The sequence below is a fragment of the Patella vulgata genome, chromosome 3 (genome assembly GCF_932274485.2).
Source record: "Patella vulgata chromosome 3, xgPatVulg1.2, whole genome shotgun sequence".
In the NCBI taxonomy this organism is placed as follows: domain Eukaryota; kingdom Metazoa; phylum Mollusca; class Gastropoda; family Patellidae; genus Patella; species Patella vulgata.
Genome location: NC_065881.2, coordinates 3,425,511 through 3,445,479, shown reverse-complemented (window position 1 = coordinate 3,445,479; position 19,969 = coordinate 3,425,511). Strand labels below are relative to the sequence as shown.

The 19,969-nt window shown below is 34.9% G+C and overlaps 1 protein-coding gene across 7 annotated transcripts in view; it reads left to right on the top strand.

Annotated features, from left to right (window-relative positions):
* The first annotated feature begins 2,167 nt into the window (after positions 1-2,167).
* LOC126814692 (transcription factor COE1) overlaps positions 2,168-19,969 on the top strand; it is a 56,779-nt gene continuing 38,977 nt past the window's right edge. For all 7 annotated transcript variants that reach the window (XM_050540012.1, XM_050540011.1, XM_050540008.1 and 4 more), the window contains exons 1-6: positions 2,168-2,671; positions 5,449-5,602; positions 8,663-8,726; positions 13,320-13,375; positions 13,791-13,864; positions 14,355-14,423. In XM_050540012.1, coding sequence (XP_050395969.1) covers positions 2,559-2,671; positions 5,449-5,602; positions 8,663-8,726; positions 13,320-13,375; positions 13,791-13,864; positions 14,355-14,423 — 530 coding nt within the window. In that variant the 5' untranslated portion in view covers positions 2,168-2,558. The remainder of the gene's footprint in view (positions 2,672-5,448; positions 5,603-8,662; positions 8,727-13,319; positions 13,376-13,790; positions 13,865-14,354; positions 14,424-19,969) is intronic.

Below are 19,969 nucleotides of genomic sequence, written 5' to 3'. Positions count from 1 at the left end.
CATTTGAACTCGAGATATTGTACTATTGTATTTTGAAATCGCAATATCGTAAAAGTGAAATTTCTGAGGAAATTAAGAAATATTTAATTTAAGCCATTGCTATAAGCGCTATAAAATCCCGTTATCTTGAATGGCCAGTAATTAGTGCGTCCGTGCGTCTGTCGGCAAATTCGTGTGTTCGTTCTACCGTTTATATGACATTTGGTTGGCGGGTAAAATGTAGCCGGATCGCACGCGACTGAATTCTCTCACCCATGACGTTTCACTTGTCGTCTTAATGACGTCACGCCCCTGACCTTACAAAATAAAATGGCTATGATTAGGTTTTGTGTGTAGATTAAAGAAAGCCAGTGAATTGTTATACACCGTGTAAGTGATCAAAAATACATGTAGGGGTCATGTTTTCATGGATCAGTAAACACGCACGCGCCGTTTGAAACCTCTATCAATAGCCGAACAATAGCACCAACTATATTTGCAAACAATTGAAGGGGAACCGACAATGACGACCCGGACTCCCATCTGTCGTAAAATTCTTTTCTCTGTCGTTTGTTTGACAAGGGGTTGTTTTCCGCTTTATTTTCTCTTCTAGAAATAGCACTTATGACTTTATTCTTCTAGTAGGCCTAACTAAATATTTAGTTCTAAGAATTGTATCGAAAAGGCCCTCCGATATGATAAAATTGCTAACCAATTGGCCTGTAATTGGCATTATCTTCAGTTCCACAAAATCATAAAAGGCCTCTATTGGCCTACTCATAACAATCTAGACATTTTCTGTTTTATAAATAAAATATATTTTATCCATAACCATATCACCCTAAAAGATCCCCACCAATTTTATAATCTGTCATCGGTAGGGCGTAGCCTACATAGCCCTACGGAGCCTATTTTGAAGATGGCGTTGAAAAAGGCACTAAATCACCACCTTTCGTATTAATTCGAGCCCCCTTGAAATAGTCAACGACAAATAATAAGGGGAGAAATCGAGGAGTAGATATGTCTCCTTGAAACTTTCAACAATAACTTGACGATGATCGCGTTCCTTTCAATCAATTCATGGTCTTTAAATCTTATAAATATGAACCATATGGCGGTCGGATGTAAAAACGTGGATTGAATATCAACCATTGATAATGTAATAAAACGAAAATCAACCCGTTATTTTTCTTTCGAATCAAATATTTACCATTTATTGTTTGTTTTGTGAGGATGTGAATATTTTATTTTAATTTTGTTACCATGGAAATATTGAATATTGAAAACACGCAATGCATGTGCGTATTATTTGGTTACAATCATAACTAAATAGCTTTGGTTATTGATGAAAATGGTCAATATTCAGGTCATGTAAATTCGAAAATGATAAAAACAAAATATCAACACAGCACAACAAGGGGCATATCTTCACAATTTGTAAACTAAATAAAACTGGGTTTAACGTCCTACTATTCAACGCATCATTAAAATCAATATTCTCAAAATGATAGGCCTATAATTATTCATAGGCCTATATTATTATCTTTCATCGCTTTTTTCCAATCATCTACAACGGCCTTTTAAAACATACATCCGCGTTCGCCAAACACTATTTTGTTTTGTAATAATTCATGGCTGTTTGTCTGGTTGGAGTTGAAATTATTTTAACAAAGATCAGTAATATTAAAATGAAAAGTGTTAACTATTAGAACAGAAATGACGACTTTAACTGTAAAAGTTCAACAAAAATACCTTCCGTATTCCATTCTGCTGACTGAAACTTTTACCAGACAATATTCCAACACAGCTTAAACCACGTGCTTCTGTTCGAATGTAAACATGACGAGGGCGGGGCTTAATGAGTTGTCATCAAGCTCGTGGTCTCATGACAACTAGACTAATATTCATTCTAAAGCCCTCGTGTTTCTCATGTTTCAATTTCAATTATTGTCTGTGATAGGTTTGCCCAGCACACACATCAAAACGGCACTAATTCGCTGAAATTACCGTTGACCTTTTGAGCTGTTTGATTGGTCTAACAATAAAACGACTTCACTCCTACTAGTAGCGGGGCGGAGCCACGAGCCAACTGGGAACAAACGACAGATCTGATTGGTCGAGAGCGCAGCGCGTGTGGTACCGCCTACCTCCCGCGGGAGCTGAAATCGTCTGATGGGAATAACTGTTCGGAGGAGGGCAGAGGAAGGCAACAAAAGCCTTTACCCGGGAGAATCAGTAAGCAGACGTGTGGAAGACGTTGGGAGGAAGCTGTCCCAGGATAAACGATTCGCCTATAGCTCATTCGAGTCGACTATCAAGAGTAAACATCACAACCAGTTAGAGGGAAACTGTAGGGATCTAAAGCTGACAATAATACGACCCTTTTCTCTCCAATGACAGATTAATACACATCAGTTTTTACTAACAGTCGCCATATCTGTTTAACAGTTCCAGGAAATTTTGTTTTGTGTGGATTTTTTACTCTGTTTCTGTGCTAACATCAATGTGAGGAGTCAGTTTTCAACTTAGTTTTAACGAATTTGAGGTGTTTTTGGGTGGTGTAGTTTTCTGTATGTTCAATGTTTGTGACGGAACAAGAAATTGCCAACCCAATGAAAGAAGAGTCTTTATCATCACAGTTGTCAGCCGTCAGGAACTGGATGCAGCCGACAGTACTGGATCAAGGTGGCAGGTAAGAAAATAACATTTACAATTCTCCGATTGAGAGGTCCGAAAATTATAACAGGAGTTTGACAATTAGCGGAACGAATAGGACAAATTAGCTTTACGCTACATATTAATCGGTAATCGCCATGTTGGCTTCTTGCTGAAACCAAACAGAGGTTACTGATAATTCCATCTTACCTGTATATATCGTAATGAAATCGTAAAAACTCCATTAAAACGAATCAAAAACGATAAAATCGAACAACTATTTAAGTTGTGTCTGCAGCATACGGCAGACGGCGATTAAAGAATATATTTATTCTAATCCTAACGTGCAGTCGCCATGACTGTACATCAACCTGTCACTTGATGGGATCAGACGGGTTGTCCCATAGTGGCCGGGAATTCCCTACCCACGGGCTTTCATCATTACTAGTATTACCGACCTGTGATAGTCTGATTCCCCGGGGTCCTCATTAACTGCGTTGTATTATTCATAACGGGAACCTGTGTCCCCGATCGCGTATAAAAATTCCAAGCTCCATAAACCTGATTTACCAGTCAGCTTCCCACCGTCTCTCGCGATTCCTGAAACGTAGTTTTAAAACTCAAGCCATTTAGTGTAAACATAGGTACTGAATATTTTAGTTCTTGGCTGTGATGAAGGAATGAGGGATTAGACTCTTGAATTCGTGGATCAATTTTTCAATCCTCCGTTTTCTAATTGTAAACAAGAATTTTGTATATTATCTTTCAAAATCATTTACTGTTCAAATTTGACTTCATACCGAATCATTTGTTAAAATGTTAGAAATACGGTTTACAAAACTAATAAAAGCCTCGAAGTAAATAAATAATTGAAGAGTGAATCGCCGGCTGAACAACCTCAAAGCCTTCATTAGTTTTCTCAATTTAACAATTTTACAATCTTTTATTCTGCTTGGTTGACTCGAGTGATTTTAATTTAAGATTTTGGGAGAGAAAAGAGTTGATATTTTCCTTTTTAAAGAAACCATTTTGAATATTTCAACATCTAGTCAGTTAGTTATGTGGTTAGTTTGGACCTAATTTTTTGAATTTGGTAGCGACATTCCGTCCATTGAAAAAATATAATTATCTAAACAATCAGAATATAAATTGATTTTTTAATCCTGAATGGTTTTTACCTTTTGTTATTCGTTTTAAAACTTGTAACCCGTCTCGTTTTCTCGCTTGCCTGTTGATGTTTTTTTTAATGTCCTATAGATTGTATATTTGGTATTATAACAACCTCAAAGCATAGAATTTCTAATTAATTCGGATTATTAACTCAATGCATCTCTGCAATTTTATCTTTTTGTTCTTGACTAAGATAAATAAATTAATTCAATATGTTTTCATCATCGGAATAAAATTATAGTTATATGTCTGTCAATTTATAAGGACGTTAATATATTTAATCTTTCCGGTTCTCGGTACATCGTTTTCATATATCGCTCGAAGATGAATAAATTTCGACAACATCTTATTTTGTCTGTCTGCCATGTAAATATTTAATGAAGGCGGTCAATGCTTGAAGTGATAAAAGTGGAGACGATGCAAACTGGGTTTATAACCGGTAAAGGTAAACCGTTAAAAGGCTCATTGACCATATCCGGGAAACTGTGTCAGGTTGTTTCCGTGACGTTAATAATATATTGATGGTTTAATCCGCGAGAGGGGTATTAAAATGAAATAGAGTTTAACGTCCTACTGTTCTGCTTCAACTGGGCTAATGAAGACTTGATTTAGTAATTAACTTATAAAACTAGAATGCTTGGTCCGGATATATTTACTTTGTTTATTACACGACAACGTTTCGATAAGATTCCACAAATCGTTTTCTAACAAAAACCCAAATGATTGTTCTTCAAAAAATATCAGTAGAATTTTGTTGGTTACTTAATGAATTTATTGGTGCCGTTCCTAATATTAATAACGTTTTTAAAGTTATTTTTACCGTTCTAGGAATTAATTATATTCATATATTCCTGATTCTTAATATAAAATGATGGAATAGTCCGGGCTTTCTTTTAAATTCCAAGAATGATTATATTTTAAGAGTAAATATATTAAAACAGCTAACGATACCTCAGCACCGCTTGGAATCCATCTATATATATTAGTTGTTTTTGTTTATAAAGTTATCTCGGTTGACTGTATACAATAATTCTTTATTGCAAGTTTTGATATGTGTTACTGACCATTGATTCAGCTCTTCTGAGAAATTCTGAAAACAAAACTGAATCCGATACATGAAACTTGTTTGTTGCTCTGTTTGTTATATAGAACCATGGTTAATATCTTGAAGTATTTAAAATGTATTTAATATAATTGTAGGTTATTCAAGTATTGTTAGTACATGTCTTGTGTCTGCTACAATGACGGCCGTAACTAGCTCAGAGCAACGAGGGGGCGGGCAATGTTCTCTGTAAAATTGACGGACACTGTATATCTAGGGGGGTTTACGGTCGACAATATTTTCAGACGGGGGGGGGGGGGGCGAAAATTTTTGAAAGGGGCACGGGGGGGGGGGGGGCGAAACTTTTACGGGCCTGGTTACAATACATTTCAGCGGATTCTAAAAATTCCTTTTGGTTTCTCCATGAATAGGAGCGGGGCAGAGGCCCTAACAAAGAAACGCATAAAGTCCAATTTTTCAATTCATCATTTGTAAATACAGAATTGAACAATTTAAGGACTAGCATTCTTTTTAGAATCAAATACGTTAACTTTTACCCTGGAATCAACGTAATTAAAGTTTTACCTATTTATATTTTTCAGCGTTGGGTTGAGCCGCGCCCACTTTGAGAAGCAACCACCAAGTAATTTAAGAAAAAGTAATTTTTTCCATTTTGTTTTGGCTTTATACGATCGTCAAGGTCAACCAGTAGAAATAGAAAGAACAGCTTTTATAGATTTTGTTGAAAAAGATCAGGTAAGAAGACCTTTTTATTTAATCTGGTTTCTAGTGGGGGAGCAGAGGGTAGGGGGAGAAGGAGGTGGGGGATGTGGGGGCCAGGATGCTTTTTTGGCAGTATAATTTTGGTAAATTTTGAATAGTTCCGATTGAAGCAAAGGGCGGAGTGCCCGATTTTTTTAAATTGAAATTTTCGTTTGGCTGTCAAAATGAACTGATCCAAACGTCCTATAAAATGAGAAAACGTTGGGAATCAGTTAGGAATCACAATCGAATATTCAGCCATTTACTATCTGCAATAAAGATATTGTTTTTATTTTATAGTTAGATGAATCGCGCGTTCGTTTTAACTTTATTTTATAAAGCTGGTTGTTGCCATGGAAACATATTTGATTATTGAATCGACTGTATTTATGTTATGACGTAGTTTAATATATATATATATATATGTATGAACAAATTAGTAGGAATATCACGAGCTCGGAGAGACAATTCAAATGTTATATCCTACGGAATTGCTATTAATTAGAAATACTTTAGATAATTAATTAATTGATATAAAATATTCACCCTTTTATTGAGGATGCCATCTGTGTAGTTTGTTACCCGGTTTCCCGAAATACTTAACATAGAATTATTAGTATTCTGTCTTTAAATGACAAAATAAAAATGAAATATTCGGCTCCGATTGTGTTAATGAAGACGGACATACGAAATTCCGACCTCACAGCTACTCTACGGCCTGCTCTGATTTCAAATTCCAACTGTCAAGGGTTCTTTTACGTGCACGCCAATCTGAACGACTAGACAATGCTCTTGTAAGGTGCCCTGTTCTACACCACTGACAAAATTTCCCTCATAGCACACGGTATGTCCGTCTTCATTAGCCCAGAGAGAAGAACAGTAGGACGTTAAACCCCATATCATTTGTTTTGATATTAAACATGTAGATAATCCCTAAACATTTCCTATCAAGTACAACACAACAGACAGTTAACGTTTTTATTTTGTACTGTATAAAAATAGAAGGATTTGTCTAGTAATATAGCTACAAATATCGCGGATATTATCCAACGTTTTAAACTTTACACGGTTTCCTATTTATTGTCTATTTATTGTTATTTTGTTAGTGTAAGTGATTTGGACCTATCCTATTTACCAACGCGTGTAGGTTGAAACAAGTGTTTTCTGTCGGGTTAATGGTTATGGTCAGGCATATTTACCAGATTGTGACGCAATACAAAATATTGCACAGTGAGAAATTAAATGTGGTTGAAAAATATATAAAAATATGTTGATCAGTATTTGCGTTAACCGACCCCCCCCCCCCCCTGGTTTAGGCAGTCCCCCCTCTCTCTCTCTCTCTCTCTCTCTCTCTCTCTCTCTCACACACACACAAAATCACACATTGATGGCAAAATCGTCGAATTCAGACATAACTGTGGGACTGAAATTTGTTTTATATTATATTCACCTGTATATGCAGGTGAATAACTTTGATGTGGTATTGATACAGGTGTCAGACATCTTATTTACCTGTATTATACCAGGTAGAAGAATAGGTGATTAATACCGTGTTTTATAAGTAATTAAAGACAATAGAAACATAGATATTAAGTGATTTATCGATATATTACCGGGAAATATTACGTGATATTTCCCGCTATTTACACAGAAACAATTAATTCCATCAAATTACTCAACTGTAACAACTTCTAATAAAGATATGGATTTTTTTTTCTGCACGTTGTAAAAGTTGAACAGGTTTTCTCCGCCATATTGTTGTTGGTATTTTATTTATTCATGAAGTCAATGGTTAACAATAGAACTGTCTGATTACCGTCGAGTTCTACCCGGACTTTTAAACGTCATAAATTTCTTTACATTCAAGGGAAATGTCGCTGAATGTTTTTAATTTTAATAAATATGAATTTTTATATATTTAATAACTTTCTATGGCACGTTCATTGCCTGATGTATATTGTTATTAAAATAAATAAATAATAGAAATTAAACCACTTAAAGTGTAGATCATTATCTAATTAATACAAACTCACAAGGTCGAAATTCATACCTCCAAATACAATATTTAATTACGTAAAAATGAATAGATTAAAATGAAATATATTCTAACACCTCAGTCGTAAATGGATATTCACCTGAATTTGTGTAGTATATAGGGACTAGATTTATTAGAAATCAACAACCAAACATTAAAATATTATCGTGAATCATAAAATATCTTATAAGCAACCAAATATAAGTAATATACTAGGCCTACCTTTTTTTGTATTTGGGTAACTTGATTAAAACAAATCTATATATACATCGTAGGGTAAAGACATTTTATTGGAAAGGAGAATTAATTTAAATGATCTCTCGATGGAATGTCTCATTAAACATTTATCTATATTAAGTACAACGTTCCTTTATTTCGCCGTCATCGATCTCAGTTTTTTCAATCAAACGGAAGATCACGGTTAATGGGGAATTAGGAGTTTGCAATAAGCGGATACATGAACCGGAAATATTCAGATATTATTTTCCATATTTATCAAGTCAAGAGCAAGGGGTTTTCCTTGCTTGAAATAGTTTTCGACTTAAATGGAACAATGGCGCTGTTAGAATTTTAATATTTAATAAATGACTATGATATTGATCATACAGCCATGACGACAAACGCAGATGACGTAATCACTATATTTTAATGCCGGTGAACGCCATTTGAATTTTCAATGGCTTACCCCACGCTTAAATGAACCCAAACTGATGATTTAAATTCAATTAAAAGACTCCCCCACCCAAAAATAAAAATAAAAAGGCCGATCGAAAAATTTTGATGGCGCTGGATTTGATTGACGGCTTGATGTGTCATCTCATATTTTTGTAAATAGTGGACGGAATGGAACCAATGTTAGGTTGACATTTATTTTAGATATCCAACTTTCACAATTTTGAATAAATTAATATTTCGCTGACTCAAAAGAACTTTCAATAATTTGGCTTATAAACAAATACAAAAAGATTTCACGAGATTTTTTGAAATGTTTTAATTGATTTATTTCTCTTTATCTCCAGGAACACGAATCACAGAAAACCAACAATGGAATTCACTACAGATTACAACTTCTCTTCGCTAACGGTAAGCCATTGTCTTTATAAACACATATATTGCAACTTTGTTGATTTCAAAAGCAATTTGTATTCCTTGTCTTTATGCAACTTAAGGTCTATTTGTTGATTTCAAAACCAATCTGTAACCCTAATATAATAGTGTTATTTCCACCTGCAACACACTCGGTACGGCTGAATAACTGATTTTATCCTTTTGACACATTGAAACAAAACAACGTGATTATTGTCTCACCGTCTATTAAAATTGAATGATAATATATTTTAGATATAAAAGAAATTTATTAAAATAATACTTAGACTGCTGATCACAAATAAAGACAGTGAATTTATATAAAGAGTGAAAGTGATCATTCAATTAGATTCTATTCAATTCAACTTACAAAAAAGACATGGCATACATTGTTAGATTATACACGAATAGTTTTGTGTAATCTATGATCGCCATTCGATCGAATCAATCAACAACATTGATATAAAATCTGTTTGTATGGATATATTATTAGATTTGAATCTCGATTATTCAAGTTGAATGAATATGAACCAGGGGTGTTGATAAATAAAGACTGCGAGAGGTTTATTCCAGAATATGTATAATTTATCAGGACTTGGTTTCGCTCCACTTTTCTTAATGTAATTGTTTCTTGTTTATGGTAACTAGTTTAAAAGAAACATGCCTTTGCTGAATGTTATCGTGTTAATCTTTTGGAGAACTTGTCTTCTTTGTCTACGTATTGTTACGCAGGTTTTATTATTTCAAAAGGGGGTGATATCTGTTTTTGTTTATATTAGTCGAGTTTGTCCTCGACTACTTGACGTGTTGTGATTCTAAATTTAATATTTAATAATACAGAACAATGACCTTTTATTCAAAAATATCCCGATCCGATATACAAAAAGATAAAATTAATAGAGTAGAACTAAAAAAGAAAAGAATTCGCAGATAGAAAAATGACAGTTTGTTAGTTATGTAAAATCCTCAAATGAGACGGGGTATCGGGTGTTCTAGAAAGATTACGCATACCCTGTATCGTGTCCGACACCCGACAAGACTTACAGCTAGCTGGACGATTCTTTATGAATTAAAATTGATGCATGCGGTTGTATGCCAATTTATAAATAATAATAAATCTCTGTAGCACAAAAGATATATTCGGTGTAGGGGAGGGGAGGGGAGGGGGAGTGCAATGTTATATTCCCAACAAGTGCCCCCTTTTTTTGGGGGGGGGGGGGGGTCAGCTTGGCGTTGGTTCCTACCCCAACGTGTATCCCTTACACACACTCCGGACTTATAAACTCTGACTTTGCCCTCGTTTTTCCCCTGCTTTGCCTTTACCATAAAACGCGACCAGTTTCATAAAATCACGAATTGAAGATTGAAACTAGTTTGTTAAAAGCTTTTCATCCTAAAATCTTATTTTGTTTCACCCAATAATCACAAGAAACGATAATAACACCCGTATCACAACTAATTGACGAGATTTTCCAGTCAATTTTCATTCAATTAGTCCCCGGTTTCTCGATCAACCAGTCAATATTGTACTAATTAAGATCACGTGCTATTGTGTGTCGAGGATGTACGGTGTTTACCCAACATGCACGTGCTATATAATTAGCGACGGTGACCAACTGTCGTGTAATGTACGTGCTAACAATAGTTGTTACCGATAGATCCCTTCCTCCAATAAAACAAAACAATTATAAACGATCCCCAACCTATTGTTATTGTGTAAATTTATGATTTAAATTGTTATTGATTTGAAAGTAGTGATATTGGTATTATTTTATGAAAAGCAACCCGACCACGTCCAGTCATTGAAGACTTTAAAACATGTTATATTATAGTCATCTATAAACTTATTATATCTTACAACCCTACACATTTATCAAATACATGGATTAAAAACTCAAATTCTTAAATTGGTTGGTTGCCAAATTAATGCTTGTTTACGGAAGTGACGTAAGAATATCGTAAGCATAGGCGTACGCCCCCCCCCCCATTTTGGGCACTCAATTGTACTTTGTATAAGTTGTATAAAAAATATTGTGTTCTTGAATGTGTCCAATTTAACAGCGAATTTATTATTATTATGTAACATACTAAGAACCTAACTAAATTGTTTGGGCACCAACCACCACCGCCCCCCAGGCAAAAATTTCCCCGTACGCCTATGATCGTAAGTAAAAGAGCTGCCTAAGGTGTTAAAATTTCTAAATTAATATGCATTCAACATTTATTTAGATCAACTATATATATGACGTATTCCAAGTTGTATAGACTTATTACCGATGTATAAAAACAGATAATTTGTAGGAGATTATAAATTTCACCTCGACTTCTTCCAAACAGAGAAAGTTATATTTAACCCGACAGATGGATATCGTTAAACTACCTTGTTATTATACTATAGCCATCTTTCTAAAGGATTAAAGACCCCCATCCCCTCCGCCACACCCCCTCTCCCTCCCACTCTCTGTAATTATAACACGAGACCTCAGTACCAATAATAGGTCTTCTATACTAAATATAGACGGCCATTTGTCACAGGGGCATTATACAGTCACCATTTCGTCAGAACTTCAAAGGGTGTATAGCGTTTTATTCTCGGATATCATGGCGGCGGAAGTAAGAGAGGTTATTACCTAATAGGATTTAGGACTGGATAATCGTCAACTGATGAAGCCATGTCACATTATTCAATAATGATTGACCTAATGATCTAAAGCGTAAACTTCCCACCATTCTAAAAGATAAATAGATAAAATTAAATTAAAAGTATATGTTTTGCTAAAATTTAGGCGATTTGACATCAGGAAATGTAAGTTATTGGATAGAAACATATAATAGTAAATAAATAAGCACTATATTAGAAATAATAGTAAGTACAATTATACAAGACAAACCCACGGACACAACATTTGAAACAATAAACAACAAGCATATATGTATATAAGATGAAATGCCTAGCACTAGAACCCTGGTATTATCATATTGTACTCGCTATATGAGGGTTGAATTCTATAATTTACAAGCCAACTTCTGTTACTGATAAATGATTAATAACTCAGTAACTGGCTCACACAGAAATTTTCATCAAGCTAAAAGCCTGCTTCGTTCCGCTTCAATTCAATTCAATGATTTTATAGTTAGAATGCGCATGGTGCTTACACTGAGGTTCGCTATGTCAGTGCCCGTTAATCTAATGATGTATTAATATTACAATAATAGCAATATGGGAATTAATATTATTTTACTACAATAATATAACAATAGAAAGGGCTTTTATATCGCTCTTGTATCTCATAATTACCACAGAAATACGATCATTAGAAAAATAGACGCGTGGAAAATGGCGATATTGAATAGCAGGCCTATACCAGAAAACCATTCAATAAAAACAGAATGGATTCGTATTTGATTTGGTCCTCAATAGATTTATTTTTTGTAGGTAAATATTAGATGAATAACTGTCATTAGATTATTTAAAAGCTGGGCGTGTACGACACATCTAGATGTAAACAAATATTAAATGAATATAAAAACTACTTTTATTTTCGTTCTCTATGCTTGTCGTTTCTACATTCTATTAAAATATTCGGTCTGACTATGGAAAGTGTCTAGTCGTTCGGAGGGGACAAAAAAACGAGATCCCGTGTATAACATTGGCAGGACGTTAATGCTCCACTGGTTAGAGAGAGAGAGAGAGAGGGAGAGAGAGAGAGATTTGGTTTAACGTCCACTCGACACAAACTAGGTCATTTCGGGACTGGTAGAAATAAAAATAAGAGTATGTCGTAACGTTTAGGTGAAGTCCACGTAAAAGAACCTCGACAGGTTGAATTTGATGAGAAAAAGACGGAAACGTCGCTGTCCAGGGAACATGTCACATTGATCCGCAGTGAATATTCGTTAGGCCGCTACAATCACTTATAGGGATGACATCGGTTTGGGTTAATTAGCTCACGACATTAACCTTTTTCCTTCCGAAAATTAAATTCTAAAACATATTTTTTACGTACTAGAAAAATAAATAAAGGTGTTTGAAGTATATCTGGATATATTTTTGTTTAATGTAAATGAGTATATAAAATGAGTAAAAGGCACCATTCTGCCCGGACCAGTTCACGCTCACAACGTCTTATGTAAACAATGCTCGCGCCATTGGACCAATGATCGACGACTCTTGATGTGACGTCACATTATAAGGCAGCCATCTTATACAGAATTATAAGAATACTTTCGCAATTCCTTTGCGAAACAGATTGGGATAACGTTTGTAACAGCACAGTGCATGAAGTGAGTTTGTCTTCTTTATCCCGGCTGGCACAGCAATGTAAGGGGTCGAATCCTATTTATTTGTTTTACCAAACAAACAAGATTTATTCTTATAATAAAAACACGCCTTCGACCAGAACACGTGGTACCACTTTTACTCACGTCACCCGAGACCACTACATTTCTTTAATAAAATCTTACGCAGAAGAAAAATGATTAAATATTACAGCTTCCCAAAAGAGGTATAAAGTAAGTTGTGCCATGTGTACGACACTGGTCTGTGTTGTATTAATTAAATAATAATAATATATATTTGGTGTGTTGTAGGTGTACGACAAGAACAAGATATATACGTACGGCTTATTGATTCAGTTTCTAAACAGGTATGTTACCATGGTTACTGTCGGCATCTCTTTCATCTCAATTCTTACACAATTTATCATTATCTATTGTTTTTATCAAACTTTTCTCACGATTCTAGAGAGCCGAGTTTACCACTTTCAATTTAGGACTTTTTCATGTATTTTACTGTGAAGTGATGAAACATGGCACGGTTTCTATTTATAACCTAAATTTGATATTTATTGGAAAGGAAATTGGATTTATATTATAATATTTTTAGATAGTAAACAATTTGTGTCTTCTTTGCATTTTAAAAGAATTCATCAAATTTGATAAATTGAATAATACGAGTATTAGTTAAACTTTCACCTTGACCTTTGATATTTCGATAAATTTATAGTTGAACTTTCAACGATGACCTTGGAGTTTAATGTGACCTTTGACCTTATATTTTAGGCTATTATATACGAAGGTCAGGATAAGAATCCAGAAATGTGTCGAGTTTTATTAACCCATGAAGTTATGTGCAGGTATGTTTTAATATTTTACTTTTATTGTGGAAAATTTATTTTTAAAAGAAAACAAATATTATATTATTTTTAGTTCACGCTAGAGTGTGCTCAAATTTGTTATGTATCAGTGATACATCATCTTTGATTCAGTCTGATTGAAAAGAGGTCACTGGTTCGATCCCGGTGTTGGTCGAGAAAGTTCATTGGGATTTTCCGGCGTGGTTTCCCCTTGTCAGTGGTGCAGGACGGAGGGCCTGGCAGGGACAGCTGTCTAGTCTTTCGGTGGGATGAAAAACCGAAGTCCCGTGTACACATTGGCGTGCAAGTAAATGATCCCTCGACAGTTGGAATTCGATATAAGAGTAGGCCATAGTGCCTCTATCGGGTAAAATTTCCATCATAGCACCCAGACCTAGCAGAACAGCAGGACGTTAAACCCTAATTCAATTAATTTTTGTTAAACTGTAAAAACAATGAAAAAATCAACTTTGTTTTTTGTATTTTAAAGCCGATGTTGTGACAAGAAAAGTTGTGGAAATCGAAACGAGACGCCATCAGATCCAGTTATTATAGACAGGTAAGGTCAATTCATTTTTTTCTATTATTAGTTAATAAATAGGTCAGGAGAAGTGTTACTCAGCAGACAGACATAACAGACAATTCACAGAGCTATCATATATACACTAAAAAATATAACAAACGAACTGTTGTGATGAGAAGCCTTTTATGGCAAGTTTTATCAGCAAATCTTGTCTGCGATACTCCCATAGGTGAAAGCAGATGTTAATCCCCATTTAGAATGAGGATTTATTTGTGACATTCATCCATTCGAGACCATGTTTTTAAAGCTCACACTGTTATAAATTATAGACTAGTGTAAATGTGTATTAATTCCTTTGGGCCTTTTTAACTGATTACTGATTGGTACAGTTTGATTTTTTGATTTGTAAATATTATATAACAGTATTTATTTGAGAATTATCTTTAAGAATGCTCAACATTTCTTGGGTCATTGCTCAGAGTAACTAATTTTTGTGCTTATTCAATTAGAAAATATTCACTTCCTGAACTCGTTAGATATTATACAGTTACAACAAAACACATACTTATGGAAAACAGCTACTAGTGTATTTATTATACAGTTATTGTACATACATAAATACACGATTCCCCAGAAATACATAGTTACAATGTTATACTTGGATTATAATAACCGATCTCTTAGTAACAACGCATGCGCACTTCACATCTATATTACATTGAAATATCAAAATAAATCTTTATAAAGAAAACATGTCGCTTAGTTAACCCTAAACACTTTAAACACTGACTTCTGTCGTGGAATACTGTCGACAGGTGTCGCTATTCTGTGGGATATCAGGACCCCTGGTGGTAGAGTCGAACAACATAGAGTAAGATGTGTGTTCTATTAAGACCGTGCTTATTGAAGTGGTAATTCCTAGAGTCGAGAGGTTAATATCAAATTATTCCGATCGAGACGTCCCACCAAGAGTAATAATAAACAGCCATTAAATGTCCGGATATCCGAGAACCGTTTGTTCCACTCCATTTACAATGACTAATTATTGTTTTCTTTGTGTCTGGATAACCGGTGATTTAGCGGGTAAATTATAGAGTTTATAAAAGCCAGGAGAATGCCTGTTAATCGAGATATTTGGACGTTAAATTAGATATTTTCTCATCAAAGTCTGGTTAATAATTTCCTTTAGAAGAAAATTTAACCAAGATAAAACACATTAATGACTCTGATTTTATTTGACATTCGGCTTAAATTTTCAGATTTCTTTTGTGTTTTTCTCAGTCTTGTGTTTTCCCTAGTTTTGTGATTTTTCCAAGTTTTCGGTTTTCTGAGGAAAAAAATGAGTTATACGTAATTATTAATTAACAAACTAACTTAGAAAATGAAAATTATAAATGGATTATCAAAAAAAATGTTTTTGATGTCCTTGATAAATTATTTCAATGAACAGAGTTCTATGGTTACGCCGTCGTTATTATCCCAGTCGGAACAGAAAAGTAGGACGTTAAACCCTATTTGATTTTATTACTATGGTAACAGTTACTGCGCGACGCTTCTGCTAACACGCTCTAGTCTTTATCAAACAGTAATACTCCCATAAAAACTGTTTGGATCATAAACCGAACACAACAGACTACATAGACCACAATTCTGGACTTATGTAGCACTTGAACTATCAACCAATAGAAGCCTTTTTTTTGCAAGTTTCTTCAGAAATAATTGCCTGCGATATTCCCCTCGGTGAAAGCAGACGAATGAGGATTTTTGTATGTGACATTCACACAGTCTTTTTTTTAATATTTTGATATACATATATTATTATTGAAACAGTAGCGATACATGTTTCTCCGGAAAGACTTGTCTGCGATATCCTGATCGGTGAAAGCAGACGTAAACCCCCTAGCTAGAATGATGATTTGTGGTACTATGATGATATGGTTATAACTAATATTAGATGTTGAAATAGTAAGAATCTAGAGACAGTCGAGAATAATAACTAATGATACTAGTAGCAGGTGTTCCTTACAGAAATAACGACACCCACCATTTATACGTCACAACATCCAGACATTAGTTTTATAGTTGAAATAAAACCTAGTATATTAAACCAACCATCTCTATGACGTCACTCACTGTAAACAAACGCTGTTTTGGTAGGCAACCAATTTAACAATTCGAGTTTTCGGACATTTTATTTGGGAAATGTGGAATTGTCTAAGATTCTATAAGTTTATAGACGGCATTAATATAGTATGTATTTAAATTCTCATGCAAATAAAGTAATAGCAATAATATTGCCACTTTAAGAGAATCAAATGTTGTTACCCATGTTTAACCCATGCTCTTATTGTTGAGCAACTCCTCGGAGCAATGACGTGTCATTGAACGGTTAAGAGTTAAATAATGTAATAGTTTAGTTGTTGATAATGGGACCCGTTAACATAGCATGTTGTTAATAATCGGATAAGTTAACTCAGTTTAAAGCGAGATGACTACAAGTGACGAGTTAAGTGAATCAAGTAGGCTTTACCGCCGCTTTAAATATTATTACTGGCTTCAAGTGGTCTTACGTTCACTCACCAGGCTATTTTATCTCCCGTCATTCACCACTTTCTATCAGACCATCTCATTGGTTCAACTATCTCTGAATTAACCAATGGAGTATACTGTTAATCCAAAACGTAGAGAGTAATAGAAATGAAATGAAATGAGGTTTAACGTCCTACTGTTCTGCTCCTAACCTGGGCTAATGAAGACAGGCATACGCCATACAGTGTGCTATGAGGGAAATTTTGCCCGGGCAGCGGCACTATCGCCTACTCTTATATCGAATTCCAACTGCCAAGGGATCTTTTACGTGCATTCCAATGTATACACGGGACCTGGGTTTATCGTCTAATCCGAAGGACTAGACAGCTGTCCTTGTCAGGCCCTCCGTAATATTTGCCAAATAGAATAATCTGTTAATTTTAATTTTAAAAACCAATAACGATTTGTAAATTTCGCATGTTGCGTTATTTAATTCAAAAACGTTTGCTAAATTTCACATATTATTACAAAAGTAACTTAAAATGTTTATCAAACGAAACAGCCCCAAACGCAACCGCAACCGCAACTCACCAGCAGTAGAAGTATAAATTAGTTATTAATGTCCAGCATGCAATAAATCTTCAGACATGTCGGATATGAATTCAAACATTCAGAATATGACTGAAATTTTTCATCTAATCATATTGCATTATCTATTTTGCTGGCGGGGGGGGGGGGCTGTCATTGAGTCAACTGGCGTGGTATTGATTCCCCGGTTGTACGTGACAAGGAGTAGGGTCGCCCGTCCACCCTCGTGGGTTTTTTTCTATTATAACAATAGAGGTCAGCTTTTTTATCTAATCGGTCATAATGTATCTTTAATAAGACAAATTTTTATATCTAGAACGGCCAGCTCTTTATCTAATAGTTCATAATGTATCTTGTCAGCTGTCTAATTGTTCGGATGGGACAAAAAATTGAGGTCCCGTGTAACATTGCCTTGTACGTTAAAGATCCATTGGCTGTTGGAATTCGATATAAGAGTAGTCCAAAGTGCGGCTGCCCTGTCAAAATCTCCCTCATAGCACACTGTATGGCCTATGTCCGTCTTCGTTAGCTTAGCCGGAGCAGAACAGTAGGACGTTAAACCCCATTTCATTTGATCTCGCCTTTAAAACAACAAGAATAATCATTACTTATTAAATGGTTATTTAACTGAAGAAATAGATCTATTTTTCATTCATTAGTTATTCACTGATTGTCAACTAAATCTAATCCTTTAGTCGGCTGATTGTAAAATATTTGTAGCCGCCATTCTCGTCAGCCATCTTCAGGGAATTAAATATATAGGCCATCACTTGCCTTATATAGAACTAATCCACTAGAGAGATCCAAGTCTAAGATTGTTACTATTCTTATTTCTCACTCAAGGTGTTTATAAATACTGACAGAAGACAGACTCGAACAAATAAAGGTATTTTTAAAATACACGTTAAAGAATGACGTGAAGGAGAGATTTATCCATACAAAAAATAAATCGCGCTCATAATTGAATTAAATTATATTGTAAGGTTTATTTTAGGACGGTTAAAAAAACCAGAACACGTGGTACCACTTGTTTAACTGGTGAAACAGAAAAAACAATCCTTGTGGTAATTTACTCAAAGTTTTTGGAGATTTATCAGCCTGGTCTCCCCCTTGCCAATGTCGTGTCTAGTTGGTCGGATAGGGCGATAAACTGATATTCCGTGTACAACAGATATCCCCAGGCAGTTGAAAATCGGGAAAAAAAGTAAACCGTAGCGGCTCTATTTCCGGACTTGATGCCCTTGACTATCCCGGTTCATCCAAACGAGTCAAGCGGTAAACCTCAATTGATTCGCTTGTATTGATATCGTCCATAGGATTCTGTTTCGTGCCCACCAGTGAGTTTCCATTGTACTTGAGTTTATTATTGACTTCATTTAAAGTTCATCCATTCACGTATAATTCCTACCCATTTTTTGTCTTCAATCTGCAATAATCGCTCCCAAGAGACCCCGTTCAGATTGATAATTTCTTATTGTTTACCACAATGACTGGTCCCCTGTGGTTTTAAAGAAATAATTCTTAGAATAAATAGAAAACTATTTACTTTTATAGAACAGTTCTGTAATTTTCAGAGTGGTATTAAATATATTATTATTATTCAATCGAATTAAAATACAAATCTATATTTCGTTTCTTTGTTTATACTTTCGATGGCCTACACTACATGAAGATCTGACCAGTTGTAGTAGAAGGTCGCGTCAGGTTCATACGAGCGGATTGTGACCTTATGACGTTCGATGTTGATTATTCAATCAGCGTTGACGTTTCTACTGGGTTATCCATAGTTCTTTGCCCCTACTTTCCATGAAATGTATACCTCCTTGAATGTATCGAAACCAGCCAATACACCAGCGCCAACAACACCTCAGGATATTTGCCCAAGCTCCCCTCATCATGCCACCTAGAACGCAGGTTATATAACAACTCTTCCTGGTCCTAGTCCATTAAGACTAAATTTTGAACTATAAAAAACGAAACGAAATAGAGTCTGTGTTTAAGTGAGATTGTAAAATATTATATAAAAATGTTTATTTCTGATAAAAAATAAAACGATGTTCTATTGATCGTAACGGGCAATTAAATTCGAAAACTCTAAATTGTGGTATCTCTTGATGTGTAACTAGCATATATGAAGGGAACGAAACGTCTTATAAGCATTTGAATTTCTCGTCCAACCTGAAAAACGGATTCAGCCCACTTATTTTAATTCTCTGAGTTTGAAATGTATTTCTAATGGCTTGGAATATGAATTATGAGAGGGAAAGATTTGAAATTGATGTTCTCTTCATCCCCAGATCTTCAATTTCACTTCTTTCTAAAGGCTGGTAATGTATGTCATGCCTATTGTAGGTCTTTATGTGAACTATTAATTAGACTTTATTAATATGACAAGAGCATAATCAACTCTCGATGCCAATGCTCACCTGCGATATTTACTGGATTAGAAATCGATCTGCTGCTCA